The sequence below is a fragment of the Antedon bifida genome, chromosome 5 (assembly GCF_963402885.1).
Source record: "Antedon bifida chromosome 5, ecAntBifi1.1, whole genome shotgun sequence".
Taxonomy (NCBI): domain Eukaryota; kingdom Metazoa; phylum Echinodermata; class Crinoidea; order Comatulida; family Antedonidae; genus Antedon; species Antedon bifida.
Window position 1 is genome coordinate 14,003,847 of NC_136230.1, and position 17,188 is coordinate 14,021,034.

The 17,188-nt window shown below is 33.2% G+C and overlaps 1 protein-coding gene across 1 annotated transcript; it reads left to right on the top strand.

The window, feature by feature from the left end:
• The first annotated feature begins 343 nt into the window (after window positions 1-343).
• LOC144843356 (integrin beta-1-like) lies at window positions 344-16,957 on the top strand. Its single transcript, XM_078700146.1, has 15 exons — window positions 344-357; window positions 1,647-1,743; window positions 4,182-4,265; window positions 5,349-5,417; window positions 7,510-7,617; window positions 8,015-8,107; window positions 8,802-8,986; window positions 9,815-10,051; window positions 10,331-10,403; window positions 11,759-11,843; window positions 12,464-12,666; window positions 13,123-13,252; window positions 15,853-15,960; window positions 16,558-16,724; window positions 16,937-16,957. The coding sequence occupies exons 1-15, from the start codon at window positions 344-346 to the stop codon at window positions 16,955-16,957; spliced, it is 1,674 nt and encodes a 557-aa protein (XP_078556272.1).
• Window positions 16,958-17,188: the final 231 nt, after the last annotated feature.

Here is a 17,188-nt window from a genome sequence, read left to right on the forward strand (position 1 = left end):
CCGTGTCATTCCCGGGTTTTGAATCAGGTGTAAAATGGAAATTTATCCGGACACGACCCGGGTTTGTTATAAGCTCGTCGGTGTAAAAGGGGTATAAGTGTCACGGCAACTTTCAAAAAATATCACGGCAACTTTCAAAAATAGCCACTGCAATTTGAAAAAAGCCACGGCAATTTGAAAAAAGCCACAGCAAATTAAAAATAAAACATCACGGCAAATTAAAAATAAAACATCGCAACAATTTAACAAAAATACCACGGCAACTTAAAAATGAAACACCACGGCAAATTAGTATTGAAACACCACGGCAAATTAGTAATGAAACAGCACGGCAAATTACAGAATGCCACGGCGGAAGTGAGTTATTACCACGGCAGAAGTGAAACCTTTGGAATCTTCGATTTTTTCTGAGGTAAGTAATTATTTTTGCATTGAAGTAAATATTATTATATTAATTTATTTAACTGCTGCCTGCAGCATTTACGTGTTTATTGCACTAGGCCTAGCTTTGCCTACTACTAGCCTAAGGTCTAGGCCTTAGGCCTACAGTAGTAGCTAGGTCTACTGTAAAAAAAACTTGTTATATAAAAAACAGATTACTGTAAAGAAGATTCCAAAGGTTTCACTTCCGCCGTGGTAACTCTCTTCCGCCGTGGCATTCTGTAATTTGCCGTGGTGTTTCATTATTAATTTGCCGTGGTGTTGCAATACTAATTTGCCGTGGTGTTTCATTTTTAAGTTGCCATGGTATTTTTGTTAAATTGCCGCGATGTTTTATTTTTAATTTGCTGTGGCTATTTTCAAATTGCCGTGGCTATTTTCAAATTGCCGTGGCTTTTTTCAAATTGCCGTGGCTTTTTTTGAAAAAATTGCCATGATATTTTTTGAAAGTTGCCGTGACACTTATAGGCCACCGTAGAAAATCACATTTTCAGCACATTTTTATAACCTCATGTACACAGTTCAACACCAATTTTTCTGACTGGTTGGCTGGCTTAGTGGTGTGGTAGTGCGGCTAGGGGTCTAGAGGTTTTGCTGGTCATTGTAGGTTCAATTCTCGATCAATTTTTTAAATTTTTTTTTTATTCAAAAAATTGTATTTTATTGACCATCGTCTTTATTCATCATCGTCTTTACCCACCATTGCCTAGAGGGATGTTTTTTTTTAGTTTTAGGTTTTAGTTCTCAGTGAATGTCGGAATCTGTTGCAATGGGCAGTTGAGTTCCGGTGCCGGAATCCTAACCACGGCGTTTTAAATTAACAGTAACCAAGTTGTCTCTGTGTTTGTATTGCGGCATCTACATTGTCAATAATTTAATGAGGATCATTCACAATTAAGAAAGTGTAAAACCAGTTGATTTGTATGCATGTTACCAGTTTTTGTTATTTTAATCAAATGTGTACATTCTTATAAATGTACACTTATTTATAATAAAAACAACATAACAATCTTGAGTTTCAAACAAGATTGAATTCATGCTTGTTGAGAAACAAATTATGGGATCTTTATAGAGGGCGGTATATACTATAAATTACTCATCAGTCATATTAATTTAAACTGTTGAAATACACTGGAGTACTCATTTTTTATTTGCTTGAATTTGTAGTTACTACATTTTTCAACCATTGTCTGTTTCTTTTTTAGACGTGACAATCCATGTTTTCTAGAGGGAGATTTTTGTGAACAACCTTATGGTTTTAGAAATGTCATTCCACTGGTTGATGATATTAATTTATTTGAGGTAAAATACACTCTGTTTAGTCCCTAGACTTTGTTTGTATTGGCATTGGCTATATTAAAGGCTACTGACATGGCTCAGGATTTAATGCTCTAAGTGCACATTAAACACATCACTTGCTCACACAAAACAACCCATTCATCGAATTGAAGACTTTTACTTACCAAATTTACTATTCTGTATCATGTGACATTAGTGAATGTTGTTGCATTCAGTGATAACAGTGACATTCAATGGTCCCATTCAGGCGCAGATTTAAGTGGGCCCCCCCCCCCCCGGGTAATTACCCCGGGGGGGCCCCCGGGTAATTACCCCGCGTACAACTAATATACGAAAAGGGAGACCCAAATATAGGTCTCCCTTTTCGTATTGGGTCTCGTGTCAGATCTCTGGTCTCGGGTCTCTAGTTTCGAAACACCCGTTAAAAACAGATGATTTTATTTTTACAGAAACGGATTGGGGGGGGGGAGGGGGGTGAGTAGTTGTCCTGGGGGTAGTTGTCCTAAGGGAGGGGGTAGTTGACCGGGGGATAGTTATCCTAAGGGGGTAGTTGTCCTAAGGGGGTAGTTGTCCTAAGGGGGTAGTTGTCCGGGGGGTAGTTATCCTAAGGGGGTAGTTGTCCTAAGGGGGTAGTTGTCCCAAGGGGGTAGTTATCCGGGGGATAGTTGTCCTAAGGGAGTAGTTGTCCGGGTGGTAAACATCCGAGGGGTAACTGTCTAGGGGGTAGGTGTCCTAGAACCAATTAAAGTTACAATTCTTCTATATTTAGAAGTTGGCCCAGCTCACGCCGCCGCGGGCGTCGATATCTGAGTCATGCTACATCCAGGGACCAATACGCCTTTTTCACGAAACGGAAGACATCTTCGATGATGACAAACAATGCCATGCAACAAAGCGTAACCAACAGAAATAACATAGCGTTTTCAGCCTATGCTTATACACTGGTGTTTTTTCGATAGATTTTAAGCAGTGAAAAAAAATGTTCACATTTTTTTCAATCACACAGTGATGTAGGAAAATCTTTTAAGAACATTTTACAGTAATGTTTTTTCTCATACGATCCTCCGTTAAAGAGTTACGATTTTTTGATTAAAATGGTGTCCTGAAATCCCCTGAAAACATTATGTTATTTCTGTTGGTTACGCTTCGTTGCACGGCATTGTTTGTCATCGATCGAAGATGTCTTCCGTTTCGTGAAAAAGGCGTATACGTAGTTACAACAAGGCGATATCCTCCCTTTGTAAGAATCGGCAATTCATTCGGAAAGCGCAGCGTATTAAAATGTTTATTCAGAAGGCGAGCGCAGAGAGAGATGCATATAATGCTCCCCTAAAATGGGACGAAATAGGACGCCCTCTCTCGGATTTTCAGAGAAAGTCTTTGGGAAAAATACTTTCGCCACACTGAAGTTCGGGAACTGTGAACAGGTGTGCAAGACCCTTTACAGATGATCGAATCAAAGTGCGTTAGTGATCTCGAACACCATAAAATGCATTTTTTTTTCTGGGCTTCCCCCATTTTCTCTCTACGATCGCGTGTGGCCCCCCGCAAAAATAATCCTGGATCCGCCCCTGCCATTCAACGGGCAAGTGAAAATGGTGAGCTTTGTTGTCATGTAATAAGCCCAAAAATATGAAAACCAACCAATATAGGCTTGGCTAAAATCTGAGCCTTGCTTTTTGCATGGACTTTAAATACCAAATTATCTTGCCCATTTTATGTTTTTTTATAATTGCACATACTTTTTTTTTTCAGAGAACACTTAAAGATCAAACCTTTTCGATGAGTCTTTCTTTCCGAGGGTGGACTTGATGCCCTGGTGCAAGCTACTGTCTGCAAGGTGTCTAATTTTACCTATTTACTTGTTTAATGACTCACATTTGGGATGTGGTAGTTTGTATGCTAAATTAACCTGCACAATATTGATCAAAAGTAGTTTATTATTTTATGTTTATATTGATTTAACTATCAATCAAAGGATGTGTCAATACTATTAATTTAATTTTAATGTAGGCCTACATTAATTGATAATGTGTTAATGTTAATTTTAATGTATTAACAATTTATAATTTATTTCTCTATACAATAGTGGGCCTACTGTGATCGTAACTGTTTACAATTTTTTGTTTGATTTGTGTTTAATTTAACTGTTTCTTTTGACTAAGTTTTATAAGTTAAAAAACTTTTTTTTTTTCTAGAGAAAAACTTTATTAGAACTACAAAATTGCCTATTTAAAGTCTGTTTTTATTAAGACTTAAGTTCAATTTTCATGGGTTTTTTTTCATCTTTAACATGAATTCAAAATGAAACCCGACCAATTAAGACTTAAGTTCAATTTTCATGGGTTTTTTTTCATCTTTAACATGAATTCAAAATGAAACCCGACCAAGAGAAGGCCTTCCACACTTTTAATGATCATTTGATGTAATTGATTTTTCAGGAGCAAATTGGTTGGCGTAATTATTCAAGACATTTTATTATTTATATGAGTGATGCAGGATTTCACTTCGCACTTGATGGCAAGGTTTGTAGAAAAATGTATAAGATATCAGGGGTAGCTGGCTCATTTGAGAGATAGCTGGCTTATTTGAGGGGTAGCTGGCTCATTTGAGAGATAGCTGGCTCATTTGAGGGGTAGCTGGCTCATTTGAGAGATATCTGGCTCATTTGAGGGGTAGCTGGCTCATTTGAGAGATAGCTGGCTCATTTGAGGGGTAACTATATCATTTGAGGGGTAGCTGGCTCATTTGAGGGGTAGCTGGCTCATTTGAGGGGTAGCTGGCTCATTTGAGAGATATCTGGCTCATTTGAGGTGTAGCTGGCTCATTTGAGGGGTAACTATATCATTTGAGGGGTAGCTGTCTCATTTGAGGGGTAGCTGTCTCATTTGAGGGGTAACTGTATCATTTGAGGGGTAGCTGTCTCATTTGAGGGATAGCTGGCTCATTTGAGGGGTAGCTGTATTATTTGAGGGGTAGCTGGCTCATTTGAGGGTTAGCTGTATCATTTGAGGTTTTCTGGATTATTTGAGGGGTAACTGTATCATTTCAGGTTTGCTAGATTATTTGAGGGGTAACTGTACCATTTCAGGTTTGCTAGATTATTTGAGGGGTAACTGTACCATTTGAGGAGTAGCTGTCTCATTTGAGGTTTGCTGGATTATTTGAGGGGTAACTGTACCATTTGAGGAGTAGCTGTCTCATTTGAGGTTTGCTGGATTATTTGAGTGGTAGCTGACGCATTTGAAGGGTAGCTGGCTCATTTGAGGGGTAGCTGTATTATTTGAGGGGTAGCTGGCTCATTTGAGGGTTAGCTGTATCATTTGAGGTTTTCTGGATTATTTGAGGGGTAACTGTACCATTTGAGGAGTAGCTGTCTCATTTGAGGTTTGCTGGATTATTTGAGGGGTAACTGTACCATTTGAGGAGTAGCTGTCTCATTTGAGGTTTGCTGGATTATTTGAGTGGTAGCTGACGCATTTGAAGGGTAGCTGGCTAAAATATTTAGTCATAATTTAATTATTGTAAATAATTCACTCACATTATGAGTGAGTTCATAACTGGAAGAAAAAAAAATTGCAACCAAATGTTTTTAATTTTTCTTTTAGGTTGGCGGGCTGACCTTACCCAATGATGGTGAATGTCATTTAGATGATCAAGGATATTATACTCATTCTGTAAAAAATGTAACTAATTTTCTGATTTACTTTTCTGATTTCATTTTTCATTGTTGTGTTACTTATGTAAATACGGACAATAGCCCAAATATGAGATTAAATTGAAACCAAGTAAAATAATAAAAACAAAATTAATTAAATTACAATAATAACTAGACATGAAACTCGTCACTTTGACGAGTTAGTTATCCGCACCACGACAAACGCCACGTGCACGTCATACGTTGGAATATTGCACACAGATAAAGATTATGGCATTATGACAAGAACTGAAGAATATGATATGCTGTTAGTGCTGAATTCTGTCAATTTTGTGTCATATAGTATATACATGCAAACAGTATAAGCTGTATACATATTACATACAGTGTAGAATAGGTGAAATTACGGGACCCGCCATTTATTCCAATTTTTAACATGGCGACGGTATCAAAATGAAACACTTAAATAGCAATTTCAGAAGGAAATTATCTCAGGAACAACATATTAACGTGTAGAAGAAATTTGAATACGTAAAATATAGATGCGCACCCTTTTAAATGTGATGAACTATTACGCAAAATATGAAAATACGACTTTTTTTATTCAACTGGCCATATGATGACGTCACAACATCCGATTGGCAAAATGTTTACATGAATTCGTATCTACAATCCTATAGCTTCCAGAAAACGTTTTAATCGTGATTATCACATTTTATTCTTACGAGCTATTACAGATTAAAATTTACTGTAAAGATGAAATTAATGACCCACGTAATTAAAATTTTTAGGCATGATGACGTCATAAAAATTAAAATATTTTTATCTCATGCTAAAGAAAGTTGATTGACCTACACAATATATAAATGTAGGAGAAAAAGGAATATAGATAAGCGTGATGCGCTCCATTGAATGTGATGAGCAATAACGAAAGAGACAAAAATCCTATATTTTACATTCGTGTGGCCATACGATGACGTCACAATGTTTTTTTAGCCTTATTGATGCATGATCCGATATCTACAACTCATCAACTTCTAGATTTTGTAATAAAAATAAACGGTTAACGGTTTACTTTAGAAACTATGACTGTTTAAAAAAAGACATAATTTTGACGATTTTTTAAGCTTTTTCATAAAAAACGTGCACGAATTGTCTAATTCAACGTGTTCGTATGGCGTTATTTAAACTGGAAAAGGTCTAAATTGTTTTCAAAATTACTAGGAAAGGCTTGAAAAATATAATTCAAGAGAAAAAAATGTTTTTAACGCTACGTGCGCACCGCGCGCGTAAAAAAATGCGCGCCCGTGGGAATTTTTGACATGCTCAAAATGACAAGAAACGCGTAAAAAGTTGATTAGAAATTAATTTTGCGCATTTTGAAATTTTAAATGCGCGTGCGCGCGTAACTTCTTGTGAAACATGCCATTTTTAATCCGTAGAAAGTTTGCCCCTGATATGACTTAAATTTTGTCAAAGTGTCAATACTAAATGACTTTTGGTTTTTAATCTATGATCAATCATTGAAATTCATAAAATTGCGCGTAAGTCACGTTGCGCAACTATGACGTCATTCAAAAATAGGAGGTGCACAACTTCACGTAAATGCCCATATGTTGTCAAAGTTATGAAATGTTATGTTTACACATTTTAGAGGAACACGACTCACAAAAAGGAAGGAAGGAAAGAAGAATAATACAGAAAAAAAATATTGATCTCATACAATAACAAGGAGTTATCCGCTTGGTATACCAAGCGGATAACTAATAATAATACGGTCAACCCTACCAACTGAACTCTCTGAAAACTGGAAACTTTCCCAAAACCAGACGTAAAAATTAATTTTTACTATTAAAAACAAATTCTGAATACCAGAATTGCCAGACATTTAGCCCAGCCCAAAGATTTCTGATATTGGGAGAGTTGACTGTATTATCTATTAAAAATCCACATAATTCTATCAGAGGGGAAACAAGACAAAATGGCGCATGCACTATCTGAACCCACGCTTTCTTAAATGCATATCAATTTCTTGTTATGCATTCCACTCCCTCTCTCAATACAAAGTATGATTGATATACATATTTTACATTTACTTTGTTTATTTTCAGGATTTTCCATCTTTAGGACAGCTTCATGAAAAATTATTAGAAAGAAATGTAATTCCAATTTTTGCAGTAGCAAAATCAAAACAGCGTGACGATCCAGCTCTTTATCAGGTACTTGAATATGTTGAATCATAAAGATAGAATACATTTCTAGTATCTTGTGTTAGTTCTTTAGAATACTCCATTATGCTAGTCCTATTAGTGGGTTTAGTATATCTGCTACTTGATCAACTTATAGATATATTGTTCCCTGAAAAATTATGGTTGAATATGCCATTTTAATGTCATGTAATAGTTATTCCATTCCAAAAATTAGGTCGGAAATAAATGATTTATCTACCTGCCAGCAGTGCAGCATCTACCCAGATCAGCACGGCAACAGATGACCCCTGCTCTTTTTTGAATAATGTACCAAGTTCTTTATAATGTATTGTACAAGGGACCAGCAGCTTTATGTCCCATCCGGAGTATGAGGTATATTTTAATTTTGATTTCTTCATTTCAACAGGAAGTTGTAAATGAGTTTTTCCCAGGTGGATCTGTGGGAACACTAGCTAGTGATTCAAGAAACATTATTGAACTTGTTCGTAGTAGTTATGATGTAAGTTTGGAGTTTTTCATAGCACCTTATTTTTATTTGAGGTTTTTTCCCAGTAGTTTTTTTTTTTTACAAATTATTATGTCATTAACACAAAATCAGCTAAGCAAACATTTATGCTGTTTGTGGAACAATTTTTTGGTTTATAGGCCTTTATCGAGTGTAAATAAAATTAGGCCTACATGCCATTAACTTCTTGAAAAATTGCTTTTTCTACAGGCTTCGATGAATAAAGTATTGATGATTTTTAATGATATTGCAATATTTTTAAATTTTTTTTTTATATAGTATTTATATGCATTTTGAATGTTTATACAAATTATATTCTAAATTTTTTTTATACAATCAGTGCAATAGGAGACCTACTAGATAGTGATTAAGTTTGCTTTTTAGGAATCCTGTCTCTGCCTAGTTTTGTGTGATGTTTTCTTTTCTTTGTCCATGTTTTTCTATATTGTATTTTTATGGAGACAAAAATAAATGAAATAAAGTTTGATGTAAATTTAATTTAAATTAAACATTTAACTACATAAAAAGACTTCAATTAAAGTAACTTTTTTCTTGTTCAAAATTACTTTAATTCTTTAAAGAAGAGTTATACACCATGCAGCGAAAGGATTAATGCACACATTTTGTTTATGGCACATGTTTTATTAGTTATTAGTATCATAATTAATTAAAATAATTGTTTTTATAGAAAATTACATCTGAGATTCAACTTGTAGACACGGTGACAGCTCCTATTCATGTAACCTACTCTGCCTATTGCGATGGCGAGACATTGACGCCAAATTCGCAGAACTGTAGTAACATTCGCTTAGGAAATGTCATTAAATTTAAACTAGATGTTAGCGTTGATGAGTGTACAGCAAATCCTATCTCGTAAGACATGTTTACATTGTTTATTACCAATCACAAGTGGAGCATTAACCTTGGTGCATGCGTTGGAACGCTTAAAACAAATGTTTCTGCTGCCCAAGCCTGACTGACCCAATATTTGGTCAGCTTCTTTTTTAATTTGTTTAATTGTAGGAGCATTTAATGAAAAAGCGCAATTAAAATTAAAAGGCAATATTATTTTCCCAAAAATTAATCATTTTTAAATCAACACTAAGGATTGAAGTAACAAGTAAATTGAAATTGCATTTTCTCGAGAACTAATTGTCCAAAAAATTTTTTTGTTTTTTTGTACAAGAGGCAAGAGTTATAATTTGTGATTTGTAATTTTAAAACATAATTTGATTTAATGTGCACCTTTTTTTATGCGAGTAGTTTAAAAAACCTATTTCTTTTCAAATTCACCCGTTTGATGTTCGTGTTGCTGTTCTATTGTTAGTCAACTGAAGCTATTGTTAATTGAAAGGCTTGTTACATAACCATTCACTAAACTCGCATACACATGCTTGTAGTGAAATTAGCCTAAATCACAAATAGCATTAAGACACACACAAATATATATACAGTACAGTATATATATTTTTCCCGGAGTAATCTTATGTAGGAGAATTTTACAGTAGGCGGAGGTATGCACTCTCGGATTGGCTTTCTAGTTGTTATTATTATTTGAAAAATGTCCATTTACTGGATAAATGGTATGATACAAAGTTGATTAATTTCGACTGTGCAGTGGTTGAAAAAATAAGGGCTTTCTTTTAATATTAATAAGTTACAGGGTACATGATGTGCTTGAATTTTTATCAAAATGTTTAGTTTTTCAGTTAAACCTCTCGGATTTGAAGAGAACCTAGAAGTTGTCATAATAACAAATTGTGAATGTGAATGTACCAAGTCTGTGACACCAGACAGTGAGCTATGTAGCAATGGTAATGGTTCACTGGTCTGTGGTATTTGTGAGTGTAATGAAGGCCGGTATGGAGAGGTCTGTGAATGTGATGACACTGGCTCAGACGAAACTGAAACACTTGCAGATAGTTTACCATGTCAAACGTAAGTTTTTCTAAGGTGCCATCTTTGATATTGATATTCAACTTCTTTACTTAATTCCTTTTTGGAAATGCATGATATACTGCTAACCTAGTTTACTAGTGTTTATTCGTCATACAAACATTAAAAAAATATTGCTGTTGAGTATTTTACAATTGTTTGTTACTGTAAACTATAGAGGGCAGAAATCATAATTTTGATTTCTTATTTTTAATAACCAATCAATAAAACTTGTATGTTTAAAAAATATTGGTCAAATCCTATTTTTATTTATTTCAATAGAAGTAACTCATCTTTAGTTTGTTCAGGTCAAGGGTCATGCATATGTGGGAAATGTGTGTGTAACAAGCGACAAGTAGGTGAAATATGATTTTATAGTTTTTTTATTGGGCCATATCAGTAGATCAACTATTACAGTATGTACTGTGAGTATACTATAGTGGGTCAATTAGAGGAAAAAAGACGTTTTTTTAAATCCTTTGCTGATGATAATTAACAATTAGTAAGTGCAAAAGATTAAAAATAATGTAACCCTATAAATAGAGAATGTCACTCTCTGTCACATGGTACTTCGAGTCAGTAACAAAAGACACAACACACCATCGGTATGCTTCCAATTTCTTTATTCTTGGATCTTCACCTTAGGAGCCCCCAAACTATAACCGCTAAAGTTTATGGCTTCCCAGCTCCTGAGGCTATCTACAATATAATCATCCCAACAACTTGCTAGATAATAATTGGTACAATTGTGAAATAACACAAAATAGCAATACTATATACACATAAATTACGATATACCTAACTACGAGCTACGACGTCCCTCGGATCGGCATAGTATATGGCCTGTCACAAATCCAGGCACTGTATATAGTTTAATGACTGCCTAACCAATTATACAAGAGTAATACAACTTAAATCAATACTACTAGGACGTTGCTTACTGCTTCAGCAGCCACTTCGAGCTTGCCCCTTACAAGTTCCTAGCCTGATCCTTGATCATATCAGCTATGGTAACTTCTTACTTCTCTCTACCTGGAGACCTGGGCACAACTCCAATTCTCATCAAGGCAACGCCCTACCACCTGGCATACTCTACTGTGTACCCCTTGCTTTGCATATTCATTTAAATCATTTTAATTAATTTGTCGCCCTCTAGCGGTCTAAAACCTTTTAAATTACTGTATACGGTAAATAGAATAAAAATTTAAAAAGATATAAAAACATTATCAACTGTGACACTCTCTTTATACAGGGTTTGAGAGGAGGAGGCGAGACTGAAAGAGTCAATTTGTTATTTATAACTATATATTATTGTACATGTTAAGTTTCTCTATTTCTAATAATGGTCAACCACTATACAATCAACAGACACTGGTGTTGTGACCAGTTAGTTTATACGATCACAGACACTGGTGTCGTGACTAGTTAGTTTATACGATCACAGACACTGGTGTCGTGACTAGTTAGTTTTAAAAAATATATACAATCAATAAATATATATTACAGTTCAATAAAAATGTTTTTACCATATTAACGTGTTTTATAATGCCAAGCTAGATTATAATCCAACCCACTAATTTTTTGCCAAATGTTGTAACCCAGCTCCTGATAATATACTGGTCATATATTTTCTTGAATGCGATCAATATAATATAAAATGTATTATAAATAGAGCTTTTTTGTTATGATTAATATTTTTTCTTTTTCAAGAATCCTTTAGAAAAAATCACAGGAAAGTTTTGCAACTGTGATAACTTCTCTTGTCGCAGAGATTCTGCTGACCTCATTTGTGGTGGTATGTTCAATTTTGTTTATATTTTCTTTTTCATGCACAGATTTTGGTAAATTTAAGCTCTGCTGACAATATTAAGGATCATATCAGCATTTTTCTACTACAGTAACTAAATATCTTAAATATGATTTAAGTCTTGTTTCAAATGTAGAAGCTATGAGAGTCACTGCAATAAACAGTTTGTATTATTACCCAAAAAAGATTATTAGATTATTGCATTGCATAACCAGGAAAAAATTAGTTTAGTTACTGCAATAAACTGCAATAAGATAATCAATCTCTGTAGAAAATTTATATATTATTTATTTCTCTGTGATTTTTTTTTTATTGTAAATTGCCTTTGAACATCATGAAAATGGTAGTATACAAATGAGGTATTTAATTATTATTAATTATTATAAAAATGGTTTTGAGCATCTTGTGTATAATATACAGTATGCTCTGTGCTATATAACATGGACTTGATAGAAATAATTTATGACTAAGCTCTGTCTACACTATCACACTTTCTGTGCCTAAATTGACGTGCCCATGAACACGATAACATCATATCAATACCCTTTTTTTGTCAAACTAGTGTGATAGTGTAGACAGAGCTTATAGGTATTTATTAACGTTGATAGGTCCATCAAAAGGAACATGCGTTTGTGGTCAGTGTGAATGCAAGCCAGGCTATAGTGGTCCTGATTGCAGTTGTCCAACCAGCATTGAAAACTGCCTAGCATCTACTGGAAAAGAGTGCAATGACGCTGGACACTGTGAATGTGGTGTTTGCATGTGTAATGCAACACTGGTCTACGATGGCCCAACTTGTGAGGATTGTGATGTAAGTTCATTTATGTTAAAATCTTTAGTGCATCCTCAAATTCAAATGTATGATGTCATCATCATCAGGATTGATCAAATGCCCTATTCATAGAAATATTAATAAATTATTATCCATTAGTTCAATTTTAATTATTTTCTTTCATGTAATCTGGGATCTCTTTTATACAAAGCTTCTGGTTTCTTGAGACCCTATTTCATCATTTTAACATTGTACAGTACCATAATAATTTATACAGTACCATACTTTTTCCAATGATTTTTCTGATGATGAATAAATGTATTTGTATTATAATATACTTCTATTTTCTATGTAAAACTTTCTTAAGTTTAAGTCATGTGACACCCATCACCGAATCGTTCTATAGACGATCCGTTCCACCTATTTTGTACTTACGTCAGGACTATCATGTACAGAACCCCAATTTAACATAATCATATTTACTGATGTTTGTAGACATGTCCAGCTAAATGTGATCGTAATCGTGACTGTGTGCAATGTCTAGCTTACGGTACAGGTATATCTGAGGAAAAATGCCAAGAGTGTCCTCAAAGAATTATACTTGTCGAGGAAGAAGAATTAATAGGTAAGTATTGCAGAAACATTTTAATTGAAAAGTAATAAACTCATTTATTTTTTTATATTTGTCTTCAAGATTCTGTAAACCTTTTTAATTTCTTTTATTTTATTCTTCCGATAAAAAAAAAACTTTAAAAAGGATAAAACACAGATTAAAATACACTAGTAATCCCATCTCTTGAGTTGCCACGCTGTAATCGGTGGTTCACAATGTTGATAAACTATAAAGTATAGTAGGACAAGCATATGACAATTTAGGATATGTTTCTGGTTCGTTCTGGGAAGAGTGCCTTATGCATATGTTGCTTTCGCGACACATGCGTTGCGTACTACACTTCCTGTCGAAGCAAAATCAAAATGAACAAATATTTTAAGGAAACTTTTCTTTGAAAACTACGCTGTTATGCAAATGAGCAGAAATAAAAGCTCTTTATTAGCTATCTGTTCATGATGTTATAAAAGTACAGTATAATCTATACTGAGTTATGAGTTTATGGCATTGTAAAATATTATTATAAGGATTTTCTTAAGCACTTAAAGGAAATATTCTGTGATCTAATCGTTTTATATATTAGCTGTTTATTATCTTGAATTATAAAAAATTTGTAAAAAATAAAGATTATTTATAAAGAAGAAGGTTTAATTGGTAAGAAGTCGAAAAGTTGAAAAGTAATAAACTAATTTATTATATTTATTTTTTATTTAATTTCATTTATATATTCATCCGTTAAAATTAAAATTGATTAAAAAATGGTCCTCATCATCTGTTTTCCATGGGGTTGTGTATTGCTGATCTAGCGAATTATAGGGCTAGGCCTGTTTGTGTTAATCAAAAGCTTTCAGCACTTGCATATTGATGTTTCCAGTTCATAAATTCCTTTCAGGGAAATTGGTTGTTTGAATAGTTTTTCCTTTTTGCGAACTAAAAAAAAAAATCAGGAATTGATGGAAGTAATTCTCGGGTGGGACATAAACCCATGACTTTTGGCAGTAATGACTGAAACATTGTTTGCAAAAACATTTTATTTACTTTCAAAATATAAATAAATAAAAAGTACTGCTCTAACCACTGTTGAAATATATCCCCTATGAAGAAAACTATGCATTGCTTTCTATAAAAACCTTGTATCTCCACATAGTTTTACAGGTGGATGCTTTATATTTTGTGCTAGGTAGGTGTGTAATGAATTGGAGAATGCCAGAGATTCCAGTAAAATATAAAACTTAATAACAAATATATATTACATTTCTGGTTTTAGATAAGTATTTTGATAAAATGCCACACAGATTCCATTAATAATAATAATAATATAATTCTGGTTTTAAATACTTATTTGGAATTATTTCACAATTTTTAAGAATATAATACAAGGGTTAGCCATGGCTTTGTAATAAATTTCTATGAATCACTCTATGTTGGTATGGAAACCAAGGAATTCACTCTGATATTGGTATAAAAACAAGGAATTCACTCTGATATTGGTATAAAAACAAGGAATTCACTCTGATATTGGTATAAAAACAAGGAATTCACTTTGATATTGGTATAAAAACAAGGAATTCACTCTGATATTGGTATAAAAACAAGGAATTCACTCTGATATTGGTATAAAAACAAGGAATTCACTCTGATATTGGTATAAAAACAAGGAATTCACTTTGATATTGGTATAAAAACAAGGAATTCACTCTGATATTGGTATAAAAACAAGGAATTCACTTTGATATTGGTATAAAAACAAGGAATTCACTTTGATATTGGTACGAAAACCGCATATTGTACAGTACAAATCAGTATGAGCCACTAAATATATGTGTTCCGACAAAAAACACAACATTTTCTGCTTTCTAATTGGCTGTTGTTCTGACAACATATTGGGTTAAAAAATATGGTATATATTAAAAATATTTTATTGATGTTAATAAAATAATCTGATGGCAATTGGATTCAATTTAGAAATGATAATACTAATATTGCTGGTACAATCAATGAAACATATGTAGATTACATTAACATCATAAAAAATAACTATTTGAAGCAAAGTGTCCTTAAAAACATATGGTGTACGTTATTGTCAACGCAATGGATTATCCGAACTGTCAATTATGATTGGTCAACTCTCTAGCGTTTGTAGCGATTTCTGTTTTTTAAATCATTTTTTTCTGATTTTAATTATTTTTTAAATTATTTTATTTATTTATAAATGTTATTTTTAAGTGTTGTATTTTTATGTTACTTGTCTTGTCAAATTATATTGTACTAATGGTCCCTATTATGATCAGCTTTGTCTGGATGTACTATACTTGTTAAATATTGTTGAAATAAAATAAATATGGGAACCACACCTTTTGGTTAAAAAAATATTTTTTGAATATTGCCACTTAACTTTATTTTATATGGAACATAACCATGACTTTATGTTTGTTTAATGAAACGCATCATCATTGTACTCTACAATTGTCTTAACCTTTTATTGAAATATCTGGTATCTTTATAGATAGAAAGTAGTTCACTACAGTTAAAATTATAAAAGTGTATCAAAATAAAATAATAGTATGGAGGTTATGAATTTATTTATGCCAAATTGGTGGGTTTTTTTTTCACAGTAAATGGAACTGATCCTTGTACATACAAAGATGAACTTGGTTGTCTCTTCTCTTTTAACTTTGTTATGAATGGAACAATGGAGGTGATTCTGGTACAAAAAATAACATGTAAGTAATGTAAAAAGAAAACCCAAGCAAAATGAAATTCAATACAAATTGTTTAAAGCTCTGTCTACACTATCAAACTTTATGTGACAAAAACATGTAATGTGCCCATATATGGACAATGATGAAAACTTCCGTATTTGGGTACATCAAACTTTTTTGTCAAACTATTTTGATAGTGTAGACATAGAGCTATATATTGAGATCTCTGTGCACTTCACACACGCACACACACACCTTCATATATACAGTATACATCCCCTTATTTGACAGGGACAATTTGATGGACATCAGCAGGCATACTGAACTTTTTTCACAAACAATTATGAAAGAGTACAAGTAACCTGTATTCTTTGTATATTAAACATCTTTTATTTTTCAATTTGAGACATGCCCTTCATTATTATACTAGAAGTTGGTACAAAGTATGTGAAATGCATGATAGAAGTAGAGTGAAAAAAAAAGATTATAATGGCTTTTTTCAGGAAATATTTTCAGAAAAATAAATGTTAGTCAAGTGCAGCAAACACGGCTTGTCTTGATTCAACATGTGCAACACTTCATGTTAATAATTTATATGAATGGTTACTTTATTTTCAGCGTGCCCAGAAGGAATAGATGCTTTATGGCTGGCTATTGGCATCATTATTGGTATATTACTAGTTGGTCTAGCCCTTCTGCTGGCCTGGAAGATAGCTACATATATATATGACAAACGAGAATATGCTAAATTTTTGAAAGAGTTAGAAAATGCACGAACAGATGCAGTAAGGAATGATTATTTTTTTTATCTTGTAGTTAATAATGTTTATTTATTTATTATTTATGGTTTCCCTTTAAAAACCAGACCATTTTTATGTAGAGTCACCACTACATAGCATCCAAGTTCACTGTAGCTGACGTTTTAAGAAAACATTATTTATTTTAAACATTTCTATTTGCATTTGAAATCTCTATCTATCTCTATATCTATTTCTAGTATGATTATGATGTATCGTAGTATTGTAATTGAAAATGTTAAATCTAACAGTACTAGTAAATACCTTGAATTGAAAGTATAAGTATATATTTATGTCAATTTTTGTGATTAACATGCATTGCATTGGAACATTAGCATTGAAAATACTAATTGAAATTTAATTATATGTTTATGAAAATATTACCTAGACATACTTGCCTTTCTTTCAGAATATAAATCCCCTTTTTATATCTTCTACAACAACCTACAAGA